This window comes from Cervus elaphus, chromosome 25 (genome assembly GCF_910594005.1).
Source record: "Cervus elaphus chromosome 25, mCerEla1.1, whole genome shotgun sequence".
Lineage (NCBI taxonomy): Eukaryota > Metazoa > Chordata > Mammalia > Artiodactyla > Cervidae > Cervus > Cervus elaphus.
The window spans coordinates 62,749,767-62,771,076 of record NC_057839.1 but is presented as its reverse complement, the minus strand read 5'-3'; the positions used below and the strand labels follow the sequence as shown (position 1 = coordinate 62,771,076).

The 21,310-nt window shown below is 47.0% G+C and overlaps 1 protein-coding gene and 1 long non-coding RNA gene across 2 annotated transcripts in view; one reads left to right on the top strand and one right to left on the bottom strand.

Annotated features, from left to right (window-relative positions):
• The window catches only part of LOC122683891 (death associated protein), a 63,496-nt gene that overhangs the window by 34,430 nt on the left and 7,756 nt on the right, over nt 1–21,310 (bottom strand). The window contains exon 2 of the mRNA XM_043887813.1: nt 13,633–13,729. Coding sequence (XP_043743748.1) covers nt 13,633–13,729 — 97 coding nt within the window. The remainder of the gene's footprint in view (nt 1–13,632; nt 13,730–21,310) is intronic.
• Nucleotides 607–19,503, top strand: LOC122683892. Its single transcript, XR_006337862.1, has 4 exons — nt 607–807; nt 16,136–16,315; nt 17,358–17,566; nt 19,320–19,503. It is a non-coding gene; the product is annotated as an uncharacterized LOC122683892 (long non-coding RNA).

Sequence of the window (21,310 nt, the reverse complement as noted above, 5' to 3'; positions counted from 1 at the left end):
CCTGGCCACTGCAGTCTCTCCCTACCTGTCAAAACTTCATATATGCTCCCAGGCTCAGAGCATCAACTCTTCATTGTTAACTGAACAGCAGGTTCAGTAACTACACTCACGTGTTAATCATCTTAGCTTTTCTCTCAACTCCCAGAACTTATCCAATACTGCAGAGTATCAACGGTACTTCCTCCGCAAAAAGTGTAGATTTCAAAACTGTCAAAAAACGACTGCATCTGGTCCGTTTTCTACCGAATCCCTGTGTCGTAAAGTGAACTTAGCAGCAAAAGTCCAGCTATTCCGTAGGAAGGAATGTTGTTAAAGAAAAGGGAACCAGTTAGTCCCCCTATAATCAAACTTAAACATTATCTTCCACTGCCATCTTTGAAAACAGGCACCCAGACCAGAACTTGGCTGTCTCTACTCTGTCATCTTGGCTTTCCATCCTTTCATTTTCAGGCCTCCCGCGATGCCCCCAGGAGGGTAAGCAGCAATTACTTCTCTAAATTTAGTCAGCCTGGCTGAAGACACTCTAAATTTCACCGTCATCACACTGAGGGAATCAGCTACAAAAGGAGCAACAGATGCCATTTGGAATCTTTGCTCTCCCACTTTTCATTTTTAGTCCTGACTTACACAAGGTCAGCGTTAGCCAGAATAAAAAGTTCACGGTGGCGGTCCAACTTTTGGACAAATTCTTGGGGGTGCCAAGGACATACTCTTCTCAAACACTCTGGGATGCTCCCCCGTGGGGCTGTGCTCACCTGAAGTGCCAGGAAAGCAGCCAACCACCCCTACCAGCACACCAACCAGCTCGTAAGTAGAACTGTGTATTATCTGTCCTTTTGTGAGTGGCTTATTTCACTTGTTTTTGTTGTTTAGTTGTTCAGTTGTGTCTGACTCTTTTTGACCATGTGGACTGTCGCCCGCCAGGATCCTCTGTGGGATTTCCCAGGCAAGAATACTGGAGTGGGTTGCCTTTTCCTTCGCCAGTGGATCTTCCTGACTCAGGGATCGAACCCACGTCTCCTGTTTTGCAGGCAGATTCTTTACCACTGAGCCACCTGGGAAGCCTATTTCACTTGACACAGGTTAATCCACGTTGTGGCATTGTGACGGGATTTCCTTCTTTCCTAAGGCTGCACAGTATTCTGTTGTATGTATACACCACATTTTGGCTACCTGGTCATCCACTGATAGGCATTTAGGTTGCTTTGACCTCTTGGTTATTGTTAATAATGCTGCCACGGGTCTGCAGATAACTCTTGGGGACATTTTTTCAATTCTTTTGGATATATATCCATAAGTGGGCAAGGGCTTCTTCTTAACATAAAAATCTCTGTGGATCTCTTCCCAATAGATGTTTTGCTTCTGGTATCTAGACCTTTCTAGGTCTTTAAAACAATCTGGCATCTAGTCTGTCAAGAGCTCTGCCTAGGAGAGCCTGGGTTAGCTGACCTCTCAGGTGTGTCCAGCTCTAAATGCAATGATTCTATGAGGATTTCTGGAGTATAATACCATCCTCGTGACTCTGGTCCACATTAATGAGTATATCTTCCCCTATAAGATGTACACAACCAGAAATCAAAGTCAATCTCTCCCTGGAGACAGCTGAGGGCTCAATCGAATATCCCAGAAGGAGGAAGAATGTTCTTCCTTAACACTGACCTTACCTGGCTCACCTCTTTCACTAGCTGGAAAATAAGAGGTAACCAAGTTACTAAGTTAATTAACTATTTACCTTTAAAGAATCAAATTCTAAGCTCATTATTACTGATTCACTAAGTATTTTCTGAGTGCTATGCATTCTGACCCAGTTGAAGTCAACAGTTTATTTATTTTTGTTTTCCTCTTTCATTCTTTTTTTTCTTTTTAAATAGAATGTATTTAAATAGGGGGCTTAAAAATTTCAGGCATAGTTACTGTAATGTAATAAACTCAATAAAGGGCTCTTGTTTCTATGTAGTTATTTTTCGAGGTAGCATTATCCTATGTTGTTATTATTACATATTGCATTCTGTAAAATCCAGCCGCTGGAGAGTTGATTTAAATTCAGTTCCTATGTTTATGTAACAAGGAAACACTCTTGATAAATATTGCAACCCTCTGAGGAGCACCATAAAAACAAAAGAATTATCGGTTCCAAGAGGCTGGCTCCGGGGCAGACGCACAGGGCTGTCTGGAGACGGAAGCCGATAGCTCCATCTCCCTTCTCCCCTCCTTCTATCTGACGAAATGTGGAGGGCAGTGTGGCGGTCTGGTCAGGAGGCTGGAGGATTGTGGAGGGAGGGAAGCAGATGCTCAAAAGCGCATCGATCACACCTTGTTTCTGCATCCCTTACGGAACCAGATGTTGGGTAAATACTGCCTCCAAGCCCATGACCAGCAGCACCAGGCACCGGAGGATAGCACGTCCCTTCTCAGCCTCACCCTGGCAGGGTCCAACCAGGCTCTCCTGACACAGGGGTGCCCACATGCTTCCTCCCTCCACTGAACAGTGAGGTTCCGATTCACCACCCACCAGACCCCAGCCTGCCTCAGGGCCCATCTAGGGGAGCTCAGACTCTGAGCTCCTGATGACACCACTGCCCACGACTCCCAGGACACAAAGTATTTTGCGTCCCGTGCCAGCGGCTCTGTGTTCATTGCACAATTCTGGGCAAAACTTCTTAATGTACCTAGTTGTGCTCCTCCTGATCATCCTAAAATACATGAAGCCACGGGTTTTGGAAGACATGGAACTACCTACAACCAGAGAGGGGCTACCCAGTGTCACAGGGGTAAAGAATCTTCCTGCTAAGCGGGAGACATGGGAAGCCTGGGTAGGAAGATTCCCTGGAGAAGGGCATGGCAGCCCACTCCAGTATTCCTGCCTGGAGAATCCCATGGACAGAGGAGCCTGCTGGGCCACAGTCCATGGGGTTGCAGAGTCGGGCACGACTTCACGACTGACAGGGAACTCCTGTTGAAGCCACCACCCGCCAGTCAGTGACGAAGGCAGTCTCGTCTCCAGAGGCCACGGCACAGTTGGGGAAAGTGATAAACGTGCAGATTATTTTATTTACATTTATCCTTTATCTAAAAAACCTCAAACACAATGAACTAAACGTCACCGCGGTTCACTCACAGGGCCTATTTTGCCCGTCTGCAGCTGACTGCCCCCACCCGGCCTCCTGGTCCCTGGGGACCGAAGGGCCCGGTGCCCATTCCTTTACTTCCTGTGTCTGACAACATACGCACGACACTGGTTTGTGGGCTAGTTAAATTCTCTAGTTCTACCTTTCATATGTTTCAAGCATCTAAAACTGCACTCAAATACACAATGAATGAATTTAAACTAACTATGACAAGATGAGGGGGCTTCCCAGCTGGCGCTAGTGGTAAAGAACCCGCCCACCAATGCAGGAGACATAAGAGACTCGGGTTCGATCCCTGGGTCGGGAAGATGCCCTAGAGGAGGGCATGGCAACCCACACCAGTATTCTTGTCTGGAGAAAACCATGGACAGAGAAGCCTGGTGGGCTACAGTCCATGGGGTCGCAAAGAGTCAGACACGACTGAGCGACTTCAATTCCAGCTCGAGCTTCTCGTCCTGGTACGTGTATTTCATGAACCACATTACGAACACCAAAGATCTAACTAGACTTGACAGGAAGCCACCCTTCCCCACAAAACCTGAAATCACCAGGAAGGACATTAGAAATTTAGATTTACATCCTGAATCATTAATGAGAAACACTACCTCAAGGGTATTTGGACCTTGAGATATGAGCTAATGACAATAAAAAGTCATAATGGTTGGCAGGACATTTAAAACATTGCTTATTTCACCTTGATCTCATACATTAATATCCATTTTGTATACATTTTGTATATAACAGTAGCAAAATATGCACAGTATAATTTAAAAATGAATACACAAATATGGGGGGTGCAGGCAAACAGCAATTTTTAAATTGATGGAGGGACTTCCCTGGTGGCCCAGTGGCTAAGACTCCAAGCTCCCAATGCAGGGGGCCCAAGTTCAATCCCTGGTCAGGGAATTAGACCCCACACACCACAAATAAAGATTCCACATGCTATAACTAAAAGACTTTGCATACCTCAGTGAAAATCAAAGATCCTGTGTGGCGCAACTAAGAGCCGGAGCAACCAAGGAAATAAGTAAAATAAATACTTTTTTAAAATACTAAAAAAATAAATTTGGGGGTGTACAGTCATGATTTTGAGCCACTGCCCTGGTACAGGGCACCCACTGGGATGGGAGGGCAGACTGCTGCAGTGCTCAGCCTGGGCAACTGTACATGCTCGCACAGAAGCAGGAGTCATTTGCTGCGTGGGCCTCACAGGTGATAAGTTACTGTGCTGCCATTGCTGTTGGGATGTCATTGAAGCTGGGCGCTGCCAACTGGTGCCTCGTGCCATGAGGTGCTGAAGCGTGTTAAGAGGTGAACTGTGTGTTCCTCTGCTCCCCCTGCTTCTTATGTTAAAGTCCTAACCTCCAGTAGCTCAGCATGTGGCCTCATTTGAAAACAAACTTGTTGCATAATTAGTGGAAGCAGTGACAAGATTTTATTTTCTTGAGCTCCAAAAATCACTAAAGATGGTGACTGCAGCCATGAAATTAAAAGACACTTGCTCCTTGGAAGAAAAGCTATGACAAACCCAGACAGCATATTAAAAAGCAGAGATACAACTTTGCAGACAAAGGTCCATCCAGTCAAAGCTATGGTTTTCCAGGAGTCATGCACAGATGTTAGAGTTGGACCATACAGAAGGCTGAGTGCTGAAGAAGTGATGCTTCTGAACTGTGGTGCTGGAGAAGACTCGAGAGTCTCTTGGACAGCAAGGAGATCAAACCAGTCAATTCTAAAGGAAATCAACCCTGAATCGTCATTGGAAGGACTGATGCTGAAGCTGAAGCTCCAATACTTTGGCCACCTGAAGCAAAGAGCCGACTCACTGGAAAAGACCATGATGCTGGGAAAGACTGAAGGCAAATGGAGATGGGGGTGGCAGAGGATGAGATGGTTAGATAGTATCACTGACTCAATGGACATGAATTTGAGCAGACTCTGGGAGATGGTGGAGGACGGAGGAGCCCAGTGTGCTGCAGTCCATGGGGTCACAAAGAGTTGGAGATGACTTAGCGACTAAACAATAACCAGTTAAGATGAGGTCATTAGGGGGGCCCTGATGCAATATGACTGGCATCCTTATGAACAGGGGAAACAGGCCCCGACACACACAGTGAGACAGCCGTGTGAACACTAGAGTCCCGCTGCCTCAGCCCAGGAACCAGGAGGGGGCCTGAAACAGATCCTCGCCTACTGCTTTCCGAGAGGGCATGGGTCTGCTGACACCTTGACCTCAAATTTCTCGGCCCCCAGGGCTGTGAGACAATCCTGGGTCTGTGGCACTTTGTTCTGGAAGCCCTAAGGAAATGAATTCACTCCTTCCTTGAGGGGAGGCAGGCTGCCTGGCAAGAAGGTCCTACTATAACCCAGGTGGAGACGCAAGCAGGTGCACCTGAGCCTTTGCAGAGTGATGGGGAGAGGAGGGCTGCCTTGAGAAGGGGCTGCAGACTCCGTGATGCAGACAGACGCTCCCCACCCCTTGGCAGGCTCTCCCGCGCTACCCGCTGACCCGGGCTGCCATGTGGGGACCCGGGCACCTGCATGAGCTCTGTTAACCTTCTGCAGCCTGAGCGGCTCCAGGCAAAATGATGACTTTCACAGCTGCCTTGCCAGCATACAAACTGTACCACTTCATCCATGCCCAGGTGGCCTACAGACGCAGAACACTGACCATTGAGACTCCCGGGCAAAGCTGACAGTGAGAGCTGCCCAACGGCAACGAGACTCTCCCCGTGTTCCCCACCAAAGCAGACAGGACCGTCCATCACGACTTCCGGTTGCCATGACAATGTGCCTCAGGCGCCTTCTATTTGGAGGATCTTGCTGTACCTTCAAGAAGGCTCTTCCCTGGAGGTGGCATCTCAGTCCACAAGCAGGTGACAACCCGTTACCCCATTACAAGGACACCCCCTGTTATCCAACACCCCACCTCATCAAGACTCTTCCTGTGGCTGAAGGCAGGGGTTGGCTGCCACGTCATGGGTCCTGCCGGCTGACCGGGGCACCCAAACAGCACAGGAGTGGATGGCTGGCTGGCACCCCTAGTCCACTGGCAACTTCACACATCATGGGGAAAGGGTCACAATGCTTCTAAAAGGTAGCTGACAGCTAGCCTGGATATAAAAGATAATCCTATTGCAAAGTAAGGATGATGCTGAAACTGGCTCACAAGCCTCATTCAAGTTCAAACATGAAGATAATGGCTTAAAGATAAAAATTCCCAGGCGTATAGGGTGTGCCATCTCTTAACCTCAACGTTTTCAATTTTCCATTTCTTACTTAAGACAACTTTAACTGAAAGAACCATTAATAATGGCCATAGATTATCATTTGGCATCTATTAGGGAATTGACCCGTTCCCCACCCCCAACTACGAGAAGCCCTTACCCTCAGGGCCTTAGAATTTAACCTTTTATGGAAACAGCGTCTTACAGAAGTAAATGAGTTCAAATGAAGCTTTTAGGGTAGGTCCTAATGCAATATGAGTGGGGCTTCCCAGGAGGCGCCAGTGGTAAAGCACCCCCCTGCCAATGCAGGAGACAGAAGAGAGGCGGATTCAGTCCCTGGGTTGGGAAGATCCCCTGGAGGAGGAAATGGCAACCCACTCCAGTATTCCTGCCTGGAGAATCCCATGGACAGAGGAGCTTGGCGGCCACAGTCCATAGGGTGGCAAAGAGTCGGAAACAACTGAAGCGACTCAGCACGCATGCACAACGTCCTTACAGAAAGGGGAAAGAGACACACAGGGGGAAGGTACAACGACACAGGGGGAGGGCCGTGTGAAGACGGAGATCGAGGCGAGGCATCTAGGACTTCCCCGGTGGTCCAATGGCTAGGACTCTGAGCTCCCAGCTCAGGAGGTTCATTCTCTGTTTGCGGAACTAAGATCCTGAGCGCTGCACAGCATAGACCAAAAAAAAGTGATATATGTATAAGCCAAAGACGGCCAGCAAAGGAACCAACCCTGAGGAAACCTGGGTCTCGGCATTCCAGCCTCCAGATCTGTGAGACAATACAGCTCAGTTATTTTAAGCTACCTGGCTTGTGGCATTTGTTCCGGCAGCCTGAAGGTAACTCAGCCTGCATCTAGCAACAACTGTTTCAGGCTGGAGTTATCCATGACAGTGAAGAGCAACAGGTGAAAGCTTGTTGTGAAACAAATACAGCACTTTCACGGTCATTCACAGAACAGGAGCAGCAACAAGGAACATCATGGATGTGCAGGTTCCCATCTGAGGCCCAACGGGATGACTCTCTGCCACCCACCCCCCCTTTTTAAAAAATTTATCCCTTTTTAAGAAAAACTTTTAATTTTGTATTGGGGTATAGCCGAAGAATTGATGCTTTTGAACTGTGGTGTTAGAGAAGACCCTTGAGAGTCCCTTGGACTGCAAGGAGATCAAATCCTAAAGGAAATCAGTCCTGAATATTCATTGGAAGGACTGATGCTGAAGCTGAAGCTCCAATACTTTGGTTGTTTGATGCAAAGAGCTAACTCCTTGGAAAACACTCTGATGCTGCGAAAGACTGAAGGCAGGAGGAGAAGGGGACGACAGAGGATGAGATGGTTGGATGGCATCACCAACTCAATGGACTTGAGTTTGAGCAAGCTCCAGGAGTTGGTGATGGACAGGGAAGCCTGGTGTGCTGCAGTCCATGGGGTCGCAAAGAGTCAGACACGACTGAGTGACTGAACTGAACTGACAGCCGATTAATAAACAAAGCTGTGACAGTTTCAGGTGAGCAGCAGAGGGACTCAGCCATACACATACCCTCAAGCTCCCCTCCCCTCCCATCCAGGCTGCCACATAAAACTGAACAACTCTCTGCCTTCTTATCTCAGGTCTTCTACTGTAAACGAGTGTCTTTTTCATGGTCTCCATGTAAAGAAATTCCTTGCTTTGTGATTAATAAGTATATTGGGGGAAACAGACTGCAAATAGCCCGTTTCTCCTTAAATTTTTGCCCTCCAATTGTAGTATCCCTCAGTGTATCCTGCCAACAACAATTACTGTGGTGTTTGCCTATTGGTGATATTCTACTTTACACATTTATTCACTGGAATTCTTCTATAAAGAAGAGCTGCCCCTTCTCATCTATGTGTTCAATTATTCATATCAGTATAGACTCATGGATATCTATTTTACTCTAGGGGTTATAGTCCAATACTATCATTATTTATTTTATCATAAATTATTCCAGCTTTGCCATTAGGTGCGCCTTCAGGATGGCTTCTCTGTTGCTCGGGAACACTTCCGTGTGTTCTGGCACTACAAGCTGTGCCAGGCTCATCTGGTACTTTTCCAGCCCTGGTCCTGGAATGAACCACTTCTCCAAAAAACCCCTGATTGGGGAATGGTGTTTAGAAACCAAGATCCCGGCCCTGGGGGGTGCTCATGGCTATGTGGTGACAGTTCTTTAATGCCCTGTCAGTAAAACAGCTAGGATGTATGTACCTCTTCCATGTATGTTTATTTATGTATGTATGTTCCCATCTATACCTACCGTCCATCCATCCATCCATTCATCCAGTTAAGCTATGAGTTCGTACTAAAGTAAAGTGTTAGTCTCTCAGTCCTGTCCGACTCTTTGTGACCCCATGGACTGTAGCCCTCCAGGTTCCTCTGTCCATGGGATTCTCTAGGCAAGAATACTGGTCTGTCCATGGGATTCTCCAGGCTAGAAAACTGGAGTGGATAGCCATTACCTTCTCCAGGGGATCTTCCCGACCCAGGGAAGGAACCTGTGTCTCTTGCATTGCAGGCAGACTCTTTACCATCTGAGCCACCAGCGAAGCCTGAGTTCATACCAATACCTCCAATTCTGATTAAATATCACAGTCATCTTAGTCTTCCCCTTTCGATCTGTAATCTCTTTCCCTGACCGTGAGAAACTAGACTCTTCATCAGCCACAACATATTTACTTATTTGTTCAATCCTAGTGCACACATAAAGCAATTTCAGAATCACTAACCCAAACTCCTGTATGAAACACTGACTAACTGGAGTGTAACATTTATGCACAGTTTTTTTGTATTTTTTTTGTTTTTGTCTTTAGCCTGATAGTATCCAGTCAAAGTAATGTTTCCCAAAGTCACTTATGTTAGATCATTTTTTTTTTCCGCTGTACTCCTTGCAGTTGATAACCGTAAGCATTTGTGTTACATTGAGGGCCAGCTGTTACTGTGTGTATCCCATCTTGGGTATTTCCCACATCCTGGATGATTGGAACTGTTTGCTAATTTTGGGGGCGGGGGAGGTATGTGAACAAGAAACAGCATCACAGTCCTAAGTCAGTCCTGTACAAATTGTGGAGCTCAGGAAGGGCTGTTCCCTCCTGACCCTCACCACCCCCTTTCCCCTCCCTCACTCCTTCTACCCCTTTCCAATCCTCACCAAAACCTTCCAATTCTACTTTACTCCTCCTGCCACCTACCTTTTAGAATACTTTCTACCCAGCTTGATTCACGCTCAGGCCTCAGCACATGTTGACCACTACACTGTATGTTAGTGAATTCTAATGACCCCTGAAATCCATTCTATGTCTGCAGTTTCTCCGTTACATAATCAAACTGGACATTTTGACTTAATATGCTCAGCAGATGGCTTTGAGAGAAAAATCAGCTTTCCTTGATTGGGTCAGTTCTGAGATTGAATCTTGCACCCACTCAGGAAAGTATTAGCCCACAACAATGAAGCCTCTTACTCTTCTTGGATACAAAGGGCCGCAGGTAACTAGAATTCAGCCTGATGGGAATGTTTGGAAAACATTTTCAAATTTCTGCTACATTATTGGTTTCTTTTTTTTTTTTAATAGCATTTTTAAACAATTTGGTGGTATAAGGAATTATCTCTTTAATATCTGAAAAATGACAGGATTAAGGGGACAAAGGATAACACAAAGATTTGCAAAAGAAAAGTACAAGTAAGAGTGCTTTGAGGTTTTTTTGGGTCACACAACAACCTCTTTAATGCTCCAGTTGTTCATTTTCTCTGCAATCAGTATTTGATTTTCTGATTGGGAAAGGAAGCCACCAGAGATGAGTCAGTAAATGCAAAGCCAGCTTTAAATATCTAGGAAGTAAAGCAGAGAGTTTTGCAAATGCATATCCAAGGAGGAAATTGGCACCTGAGACCATGCACTTATTTTCATATTTGGAAAATGCTTGGCTCAAAACATGATAAAATAGAAAACTTTAGAATGAGGGTAATGTGAATTTTGAAGTCACATGCCATGGCATTTCCAAAGAAATTAATGTAAAACATTACATACCTGACTAATTCTGGAAATAACTATGGCCTTTCCATATGTAAGGAAATCAGCCCAGTGTCCTGAAAGCTTATTATAAGCTGTAATTAGGCCATCTACTTTGGTAAGGTTGCATGGGTGGGATTGTGGGCTTGAGGAATATGGGAAAGGTTATGGGCAACCCCGGAATCAATGTTTATTTTACAGAGGATCTAGGACTTCCCTGGTGGCTCAGATGGTAACGAATCCACCTGCAATACAGGAGACCTGGGTTTGATCCCCGGGTTGGGAAAATCCCCTGGAGAAGGGAATGGCCACCCACTTCAGCATTCTTGCCTGGAGAACTCTATGGATAGAGGAGCCTGGCAGGCTATAGTCCATGGGTTGCAAAGAGTGAGACATGACTAAGCTACTAACACTTTCTTCATTTTTCTGGATCTACAGTCTATATTGATCCTGAAAATATTTCGTCAGTTCAGAGGGTTTCTGTACCCTATTAGGGACATGGGATTCCAAGTTAAGACAGAGTTAGGGCTGAATCCTGGCCAGACCACTGATTGGGTCAGATAAGCTTACCGAGCCTTGGTTTCTTCATCTGCGTAATCGGCAGCTTTTAGGTGGTGTGAACATTAAACCCAGTGGGAAGCACTTACTAAGTGCCCAGCACAAAACAGGCACTCGTTGGTACACACAGCAGGGGCTAAGAGTAGGGGGCTCTGCACCCAGCTGCTAGTCTGGGATGCTGGCTCTGCCACTCACTTGCTGTATGCCTTTGGAAAAGTCATTTAACCTCTCTGAGCCACTGAAGTGGGAGTAGTAATCTGGAATGGAGATAATAATCAAGAGCCAACTCCCAAAGGGGGATGAGAATAGAGTAGTTGCAAGGATCAAATGAGTCAACAAGGGCAGAGCCCCCGTTAGAACCGGGCTAGGTCCACTGCACTCTGTATACCATCAGTGATCGCTATTAACTATAATTATTCAATTAGCCCACTAGCAAAATGGAGACTGCGTGGTGGTGGAAGAGGACTATTACACAGAGTTCCAGGTCTGGTGCGGGGAGTTTGGAAGGAGTTGTATTGGCAACATGTGCCGATAGCTGCAGCGTCGACAGAGGCTTCCCCCCACCTTTGTCAACAGTGTGGGGGGATTTAACCCGCAGCAGTGAGGAGAGAAGCCGGAGCCCAGAGGACAAGAGCTATCAGCCCCACAAGGAACACGGCACAACAATTTGACTTCAGGGAACAAACATACCCTGGCTCATATGCAAACCCTGCCCTGCAGTCAGCCAGACTCAAAATACCTGGTTCCACAGCAAACCAGCCTTCACGGTGGGTGAGAGACTAAAACCTAGGGTGCTGGGTGTTCCCCTCCTTTCTATTGTAATCATTCATCCTCTGGCACCTTTATTTACACTGTGCATCTTCCATAAATGCTGTATTTCACCTCATGAGAAAAAAAAAATCAGTAGAAAGAGAATGAACGGGCTGTTCTGTCTTGGTTTCTAAACATGCTAAGAAATGATCAGTTGTCACTGTATTGACACTGTGTTACACACAGAAGTAGCTATTTGTCCCTTATTCCACTTAAACTCATGCAGAAAAGCATGTTTCATTAATTTCCCAGGGTTTTTTCCCCCCTAGATACAGCTCTGTCTCATCCTCTTTCTCCCTTCTTAAGGAACCAGTGGATATGAAGGGAAATGACATTCCAGGTTTCTAGCGGAAGAATGCTACAGGTCACATGATTTTATCCTTGGTTCCAAGTCCAAGAATGTTTTCAACACCAAACGTTCTAACTCTTATGCAGGCAAAACTTCCCCTGAACTGGTCCAAGTCTGTAAATCTTTAAAATGAATCTCAGCAGGTATGAATATCATACACAGATTCCAACAGGCTGCTTGAGACCCCACAACAGGTACTATATGAAATACATACGATCTTATTCAGCTAAAACCTGCTTCCTCTCCCAAAACATGAGAATTTCTGAATTCTGATATGAATTAGGCCCCACGGTTTTCAGATACAGGACCATGGACCTGTAGGAGAATTCCTGATGCTGTTATGTTCCAAACACAAGTGAAGATAGTGGAAAGAAAATTCGAGACTTTTCTTTAAACCACTTTCTTCTTTTAAAAAATCAGAACTTGAGCTGACTTTCCTGGTGCTGATATCTCATGATTTAAAATGGGCAATAATCACTCACAAACTTCTCCCCCAATTTTGTCCTCCCCTCCAGCGACTGCCCTAAGTGACACCCGAGGTTTTACAGAAAATACCCAACGGCACAGCATCTACGTAAGCAGATATGTGGGGTCACCAAACCCATGCTCGTCCTTCTCAGGGGGCACCTCCTGTCAGGAGCTATCCTTTGGAAAGCCTGGGCTGCTCTGAACCCCAGGCGTGGGGTTCACTCCTGCGCAGTGTGGCAAGCATTGACCTCTGTGGACTTCAGTCCCCCATATGTAACCTGGGGAGCATTCCGCCTGCTCTTCAGGACTGCTGGAATGAAATGCACAAACATGCGCTGGCTGCTCTCCACACTCCCTTTCCCTCTGGCTGAGATTCGGTCAAAGACGAGTGACAAGGTGCAAAGCTTAAGTGATGAGTTACAAGGTGCAAAGCTTGGTGTTCACTTCTCTTTCTGGGGACAGGCTCAGAGACAGGTGGGCACTGAATGTGTGTTACAGGTGGGAGGAGATGGGCTTGTATCAAGGTCCTTGGACCAAACTTGGCATCAGAACCTGCAAGGAAAGCAGGTGTAAACAGAGATGGTGGTGTTGCAGGAAGGTGAGCTTTCGGGGACCCAGGGATCTGGGGGCAAAGACATCGTTTAAGGGCACTTGGTCACTCATCAGGGTGTGGCCTCGATGATTCAAGGTTTGGCTGAAACTGACAAAGCCCTAACGCTTGTGAACACTGTTTAAATCAGTGGTTCTCTGCCCTGACAGCCCAGAGACTCAACTAGAATGGCATTTTCAAAGGTCTGTGGATGATTTTAATGTGGTGGTGGAGGGCTTCTGCCCAAAGACGGATGAATCCACTTAGATTTATTCGGGGCAAGGGAAGAAGGCGTGCTCTAGCTGTCCTGTTTCTCCTCTGTCTGGGGGACAGAACCCCCTCCTCACTGATCAGGAGAGGAAAAGCTCACAGCACAGGGCCCCAGGAGCCCAGGGTTTATCGGAAGCACACAGCAGAGAACAAACATTAATGTTTAACTGAATAAGGGTGACTTGTGAATCCAGAACTTGCCTACCTGGGGCTCTCCCACTCCTGGTCGTCCTTGTCCTTCTCTTCTTTGGTGTCTCCAGAATGCGGGTGTTTCTGCACAATTCGCATCCCACCAGCTTTCACTGAAATGAAGACAACGGGGTGTGATCAGTGTGAACACACAACCACCAGATGGCAGGGGAGCTACTCAAAGGTGTGTGGCTGTCCCGTGGCCCCAGGTCCAGACCAGCTGGCAGTGACAGCGATTAATCACGGAGAATAGTGCTATTATTGCCGTTTTTGAGTGACTCAGTCATGGCTGACTCTTTGCAGCCCTGTGGACTGTAGCTAGCCAGGCTCTTCTGTCCATGGGATTGTCCAGGCAAGAATACTGGAGTGGGCTGCCATTTCCTTCTCCAGGGGATCCTCCCGACCCAGGGACTGAACCTGCGTCAAAGCCCCAGTACTACTGGGGGAGATTCAGAATGACAGGACACTCAGCCCTGTCTCGTACTCTGGAGCCACTCGATATTTTCCAAGGCTTGTCTGTGTGTCTGGTCTCCTTTCAAGTGGGTAAGAGCAGCGGTGCTACCAGAGTACAAACCACATGGAGAAAGCGGCCGCCTGCTTTTAGGTTTTGTACAGGTTGTGATGCCGCAGCGGCCACTCCATCCCTGCCGGGGACATTTTCTCAAATGCCGACGGTGCTCTGATGGGGATACAGCCACAGGCAACACAGGACATCGGCCGTGTCACAGCCACAGAGCCCGCTCTGGTGACGACCTTTCCCGGACTGTGCTGTGAAACCCTGGGTTTGGCAGAAGTTAATTTCGTTTTTAAAAAACAGCCTTATGGACATATAACTCACATACGACATGGTCCCCCTGGTTAAGAGTGTACAGTTCAGCGGTTTTGTGTATATTCAGAGTCGCACAACTGTGGCCACAATCATTGTTAAACAGGATCATCACCCTCAACAGAAACCCATCAAAGGTCCCTCTCCAATCCCTCCTCTCCCCCAGCTCCTAGCAACCAGTCATCTGCACCAGCCTATTCGGGACATTTGACATAAATGGAATCATAAAATATACAGCCTTTGATGACAAGACTTTTCTCTTAACATAATGTTTCCAAGGTTTGTCCATGTTGTAGCATGCGTCAGTACTTCATTCCTTTTTTCCTTTAAAGATTTTTTTTTTTTTTGATGTGGACCATTTTCAAAGTTCTTATTGAATTTGTTACAATACTGTCTTTGTTCTGTCTTGACCTTTTGGCCTCGAGAAATGTGGGATCCTAGTTCCCCAAGCAGGGATGGAACCCGCACATTCTGCATTTGGAAGGTAAAGTCCCAACCACTGGACCACCAGGCAAGTCCTTTCATTCCTTTTCATGGCTGAATAACACTCCACGGCATGGACAGACCACGTTTTACAATCCACTCATCTGTGGATGGTCAGTTGTGCTTTCCCACATTTTGGCTACTGGGAATAATGCAGTTATGAACGACTGTGTATGTACAAGTTTTGTGTGGCCACATGGACTTATACCCTTATTTCCTTGGTACATATGTAGGAGTGGAATAGTTGAGTGACATAGTAATCCCACATTCACCCTTTTGAAGGATCTTCAAATGCTTTCCAAAGCCATGGCACTGTTTTACACTCCCACCAGAGGAGGTTCTAATTTCTCCACATGCTTACCAACACTTGTTATGGTGTTTCTTTTTAATTATAGTTGTTCTAGTAGGTGTGGTGTCTTATTATAGTTTGATTTGTATCTCCTTATACCTAATGTTAATACTGTTTTGCAAGAGAAAAAGCAGCAACAAAAATGGAGATTCTAGGATCTAGCAAGTGTGGAAAGAGCTAGGTTGAACAAATTAAGTGGCTTTCCTCAAGATAGATATTCTGCCTTTAGCATGTGCTGTAAGGTTCATGTGGGCACACAGAGTGTGCCGTCTTTCCCAAGTGTATTTGACCACAGAACGTCCCTCCTTCCCCAGTAATACTGGTTATCATCCTTTAGGACTCCTGTATTCCACGGGATAAAGCTTGGAAATGCCGGCCTTATTCCCAAAAGCCAGTGTCACATGGCAGTTGACAGGGTTGTGTTTTAGGGTCAGCAAGTCCCTCCATGTCCTCAGCTGCATGGTCTCAGAGTAGTCAGCTGCTCACAGTCTCAATGCTTCATCTAGGTTAAAAGCCACGTCCTAAGTTGGAGGAGTTTAGATGAGAAGAGAAGCTATCTCTTCTATCTATCTCCCTCCTATCTCCCAAAGTCATGCTGTTTGGAGGCGAGGCCTTTGGAAGGCGCTTAGGTCATCAGGCTTCCCTGGTGGTTCAGATGGTAAAGAATCCACCTTCATTGAAGGAGACCTTGGTTCAATCCCTGAATTGGTAAGATCCCCTGGAGAAGAGAATGGTTACCCACCAGCATTCTTGCCTGGAGAATTCCAAGGACAGAGGAGCCTGGGGGACTACAGTCCATGGGGTCGCAAAGAGTCAGACATGAGTAAGTGGCTTTCACTTTCTTCCTTTCTTTTCACTTAGGTCATAAGGGTGGAGCCCTCATGAACAGGATTAGCACCCTCCTAAAGAGAACCCTGAGAGCTCCCTCACCCTTTCTGCCAGGGAGGACAGAGAATACAGCTGTCTGTGAACCAGAAGCAGGGCATCACCAGACACTGAATCTGCTGTTGCCTTGACCCTGGACTTCCAGCCTCCAGAATGGTGAGAATGTCCACTGTTTACAGCCACCAGTCGATGGTATTCAGTTGTAGCAGCCCAAACAGACTAAGACAGAGGTGCACAGCAGCTTCCCAGCACTTAACAGAAAGCAGACTTTGCTAACTGAGCTCATGGTCCAGGGTTCGTATGTGGGGCTCACAGCACCACCCACCCCTCAACCTACCCACCCCCTCTCCCCGCCCTGCCCCAGGATAGCCACTCCACAGTTCTGCCACAGCCCTGCTCCCATCACAAAGTACAGCCAGCTGGTCAGCCCACCTCCTCGAGTGTTTCAAATTAAGTTGTTCTTGTTCAGCTGCTAAGTCGCGTCCGACTCTCTGTGACCCCATGGACTACAGCATGCCAGGCTTCCCCGTCCTTCAGTATCTCCTGAAGTCTGCTCAAACTCGTGTCCCTTGAGTTGGTAAAGCAAAGTTAAGTTGGACCCTGCTGAATTAGGAAAGCTCCGGACTGCTTTCTTTGTGATGCTGCAAACAGGAAGGAGAATGTGAGACACTTTGAGGCTTATACACGTCAGGTTTATTAGTTTTCAGTTTCCCTGGGAGAATTCAGAAAGCTGCTGATGGCTGCAGCATGGCCAGCGGTACACAGAGGCACTCACTCAGAGGAAGGTAAAGCAGAGGCACGAGAAATAAAATACTGTATTTAGTGACACGTCTGCGGGTCTGGGTTTGGGATGAGAGTCTCCCTGCTGCCACTACCACTTCTTTTCCGCGGGGATATTCTATTTGTTAGGAAAGAAATACAATCCTGTCCAGTAATTCTCTCAAAAATCTGACTTCATCCTGAAAATTTTTGAAGTAGGAATAATTATCCTGATTTTGATTCCAATCATTTTATCTTTTCATTTCTAAAGCATTTCCCCCCTCGAATTCATGTGGTCTTTGAGAGCATTTTACTTGTTTCCCATGTTTTTGATTCTTTTATATATTTAACCATTTTAGCCATGCCTGTCTTGTGGTTGTATATCTAATTTTTTTAGTTTAAATTTTTGGTTGTGCTGGGTCTTTGTTGCTGCCCACAGGCTTTCTCTAGCTGGGGCTGTGCACCTCTCTAGCTGTGGTTCACAAGCTTCTCATGGAGGTGACTTCTCACGTGGAGTACGGGCTCAGGAGGTGCTATTCACAGGCTCCAGAGCTCGGCTCAGAAGTTGTGGGGCACAGGCTCAGTCGCTCCACAGAATGCGGAATCTTCCCGGTCCAGGGATCAAACCAGTGTTCCCTGCATTGGCAGGTGGGTTCCTATTCACTGTACCGCCAGGGAAGTCCTATGTAATTGTATTATTATCAGGAGTCTCGCCCCCACTGTTTGCTTTTCTGAATCTGGCTCGTTTGGGGGGAATGTCTTCAGTGAGCCTCTGTCTGTGGGGATCCTCTGGGGGTGGTCTAGGCAGCACCCCTTGGAGAGATGCTATGCACGCTTCTGTCAAACCAGGAGTAGGGGCAGCAGGAAATCGTTTTTACATCTGATTTCTCAGGACAGGAAAGACCAAACAGTGTAAATCTGAACAGACTGCCCATGTAAAGGCATACCTGCAGTTACAAATTCTCAAGGAGACTCTGTTCTCCATCCGGAGGCCAGGCTGAAACACACCAGCTTCCTCACCCCCCCACTGTGCTGCTGGACACTTTTTCCTGCACCCTTTCTCCATGGGTTTGGCCTCTGAGCACCCAGCTTGCAGGTGGCGTCTTGAGTTAAACGAGGCTGTGTGTGTGTTGGGGAATGGGTGGGGGATTGCCTAATTGAACATGAGTGAAAGTCGCTTTAGTTATGTCCAACTCTTTTCGACCCCAGGGACTGTAGCCTGCCAGGCTCCTCTGTCCATGGGATTCTCCAGGCCAGAATACTGGGGTGGTAGGCGTTCCTTCTCTAAGGGATCTTCCTACCCAGGGATGGAACCCAGGTCTCCTGCACTGCAGGCGGATTCTTTACCAGCTGAGCCTCCAGGGAAGCCCAACATGACTGCTGTTCTTATCAGAAGAGAAGACACCAAGTCACTTCCTGCCTCTCGTGGGCCCAAGGCTCAGGCTAACTGTTCATTTAGTTTCTTCTTTGGATGTTGTTCCTAGAGATCGCCCTCACTTTGGGCTAAGATTTAAAGAAGAAAAAGAAAACAAAAATAACATTTTCAGGTTGTTTCTCAAGATTTCCAGGGTTATGAAGCCTGCCAAACTTTAAGAAATGGGAGACTGAAAAGAAAATTCTACATTTACATTATTTTTCACCCACTCTCTTGAAATGTAAGATTATGAATGCTTTTGTTTGAACAATAAGGCTGGAAGAATAATCTCATTAAATTAAAAAAAAAAACACATTTTCCTGCCCCATTTATCCCACCCCTACCCCATGTCCATGAGAAATGGGTCAAAGGTGCTGTTATGAGTTGAACTATGACCTCCCCAAGTTCGTACGTTGAAGCCCTGATCTCCGGAACTTTAGGCCTGACTGGGTGTGGAGACAGGCCTCTAGAGAGGTGATTAAGGGGACTTCCCTGGTGGTCCAGGGGTTAAGAATCTGCCTTCCAAGGCAAGGGATCTGGGTTTGATCCCTGGTTCAGGAACTAAGATCCCACATGCTGCGGGTAAAACTAAGCCCAGGAGCCTCAACTAGAGAAAGCCCACATGCTGCAACAAAGACCTAGTGCAGCTTAAAAAAAGAGAAGTAATTAAGTGAAAAAGAGGCTGTGAGGGTGGCCCTGAGGCTTCCCGGCTGGTGCAGTGGTAAAGAATCCACCTGCCAATACAGGAGGCATTAGGGAACGTGGGTTCAATCCCTGGGTCGGGACGATCCCCTGGAGAGGGGAATGGCAACCCACTCCAGTATTCTTGCCTGGAGAATCCCATTGACAGAGGAGTCTGGCAGGCTACAGTCCACGGGGTCGTAGACAGTCAGATGTGACTTAAGAGACTTTACACTCACACACAGTCACACACACTCACACACACACAGGGTGGCCCTAATCTGATAGGACTGGTCTTCTTATCAGAAGAGGAAGAGACACCATGGATGCATGTGCAGAGAGGAAAGGCTACAGGAGGACACAGAGGGAAGGTGGCCATCTGCAAGTCGAGGAGACGCCTCAGGAGAAACTACACCTATTGGCGCCTTGATCATGGACTCCTGGCCTCCACAACTGTGAGAAAATAAATTTCTGTTGATGGAACCACCCAGTCTGTGCTATTTACTTTGTTATAGCAGCCTGCACAAACTAATAGAGATGCCCATTTAAAAATAATCTCTGAATCACTTCTGCTTGGCAGACAAAACACCTTGACACTGTAAGTCCCAGGTGTATTCTATCAACTGTGGCTAAAAGTAAAAAAAGGGTGCGCAACTCACTACAAAAGGAACAGATGATGAATGCCAAGGTGATGTTCAAAATAATCAAGCCTTGGGAAGCTCACAGGGAGCCCGTCCACTCCTCTCTTGAAGTAAACACACACTCCCAGACTCACACCTCCACATCAGCACTTCTTAATCTAGTTTATAAAAACAATTAACTTCATCAATCTCTCACAGTATGGGTGGTGATTAATGCTGCAATAAAGTGGCAATAATAATAATAACTCAAGGCTGAGACAGATTCATTTTAACTTGCACGACTGCCAAAAAATATGACAGCACATATTTATCGATTGTTTTATCATTGTCACTAGGACTCTTCATCGGTCAGAAATACAAAGGGAGAGTTACTTCTGCAGAAATCTTTGCAGGATTATTTGCAAATGCAAGTATTTTTCTGAGTAGTAAAAAACAAAACAGATTTTTGTTGTGATGGTTGTTATTCAAATATGAGCTTCAAATGTAAAGACTAACAAGCTTCCTCTTGGTACAAGTCCTGAGCCAAAGTTAAGGCATGGATTCTGGGAGCCGGATCTCCAGATTCAAGTTCCAGCTCTACATGTGTGTCCCGGCAGGTTGCCGGCACTCTGCCTCAGGGTCCCATCTGTGAAGAAGGGTGGCAATGCTGAGGACTGCGGAGGGAGCCCACCTGGAACACCCCCATCAGGGCCCGGCTCCCACAGATGCTCAACTCCTAGCCACTCTCACTCAGTGAAGTCGCTCAGTCGTGTCTGACTCTGCAACCCCATGGACTGCAGCACACCAGGCTTCCCTGTCCATCACCAACTCCTTGAGCTTGCTCAAACTCGTGTCAATCCAGTCGGTGATGCCATCCAACCATCTCATCCTCTGTCATGCCCTTCTCCTCCTGCCTTCAATCTTTTCCAGCATCAAGGTCTTTTCTAAGGAGTCAGTTCTTTGCATCAGGTGGCCAAAGTATTGGAGCTTCAGCTTCAGCATCTGTCCTTCCAATGAATATTCCAGGACTGATGTCCTTTAGGATTGACTGGTTTGATCTTGCAGTCCAAGAGACTCTCAAGAGTCTTCTCCAACACCACAGTTCGAAAGCATCAGTTCTTCAGCATTCAGCCTTCTTTATGGTCCAACTCTCACATCCATACATGACCACTGGAAAAACCATGGTTTTGATGAGACGGACCTTTGTTGGCAAAGTAATGTCTGCTTTTTATTATGCTGTCTGGGTTTGTCATTAAACGGTTTTAACACTTAGCATCCAGCACTCAGAGAGCCCTCCGTGTCCGAGTCCTTGGTGGTTTATCACCTCCTCCCCACTGTTTCCTCTGTGTAAAGTGGGGGTGGCAGGATCTAAGCACCGGATTGGTGAGTGAGCCACTCGCCCTCCATGGTGAGGGACTCCACCGCCTGGCAGCTGACCACTTCCAGGACTGTCCTCAGCCCCTCCAAAAGGAAGCTTTTGGAGAGTCGAGGACCTTGGATAACCCTTCCCACCGGATGGCGCCGCGTGCCAGGCCCTGTTCTAACCACCGGCCAGTTTCCACCCCACCCACTTCACCCTAACCCTGTGGTGCAGACCACACCCCCACCCCCACGAGGAGGGGAGGCCACAGTGAGCAAGCTTCTGACCCTGCCAGCCAGCGCCCTTAATCTCACCCC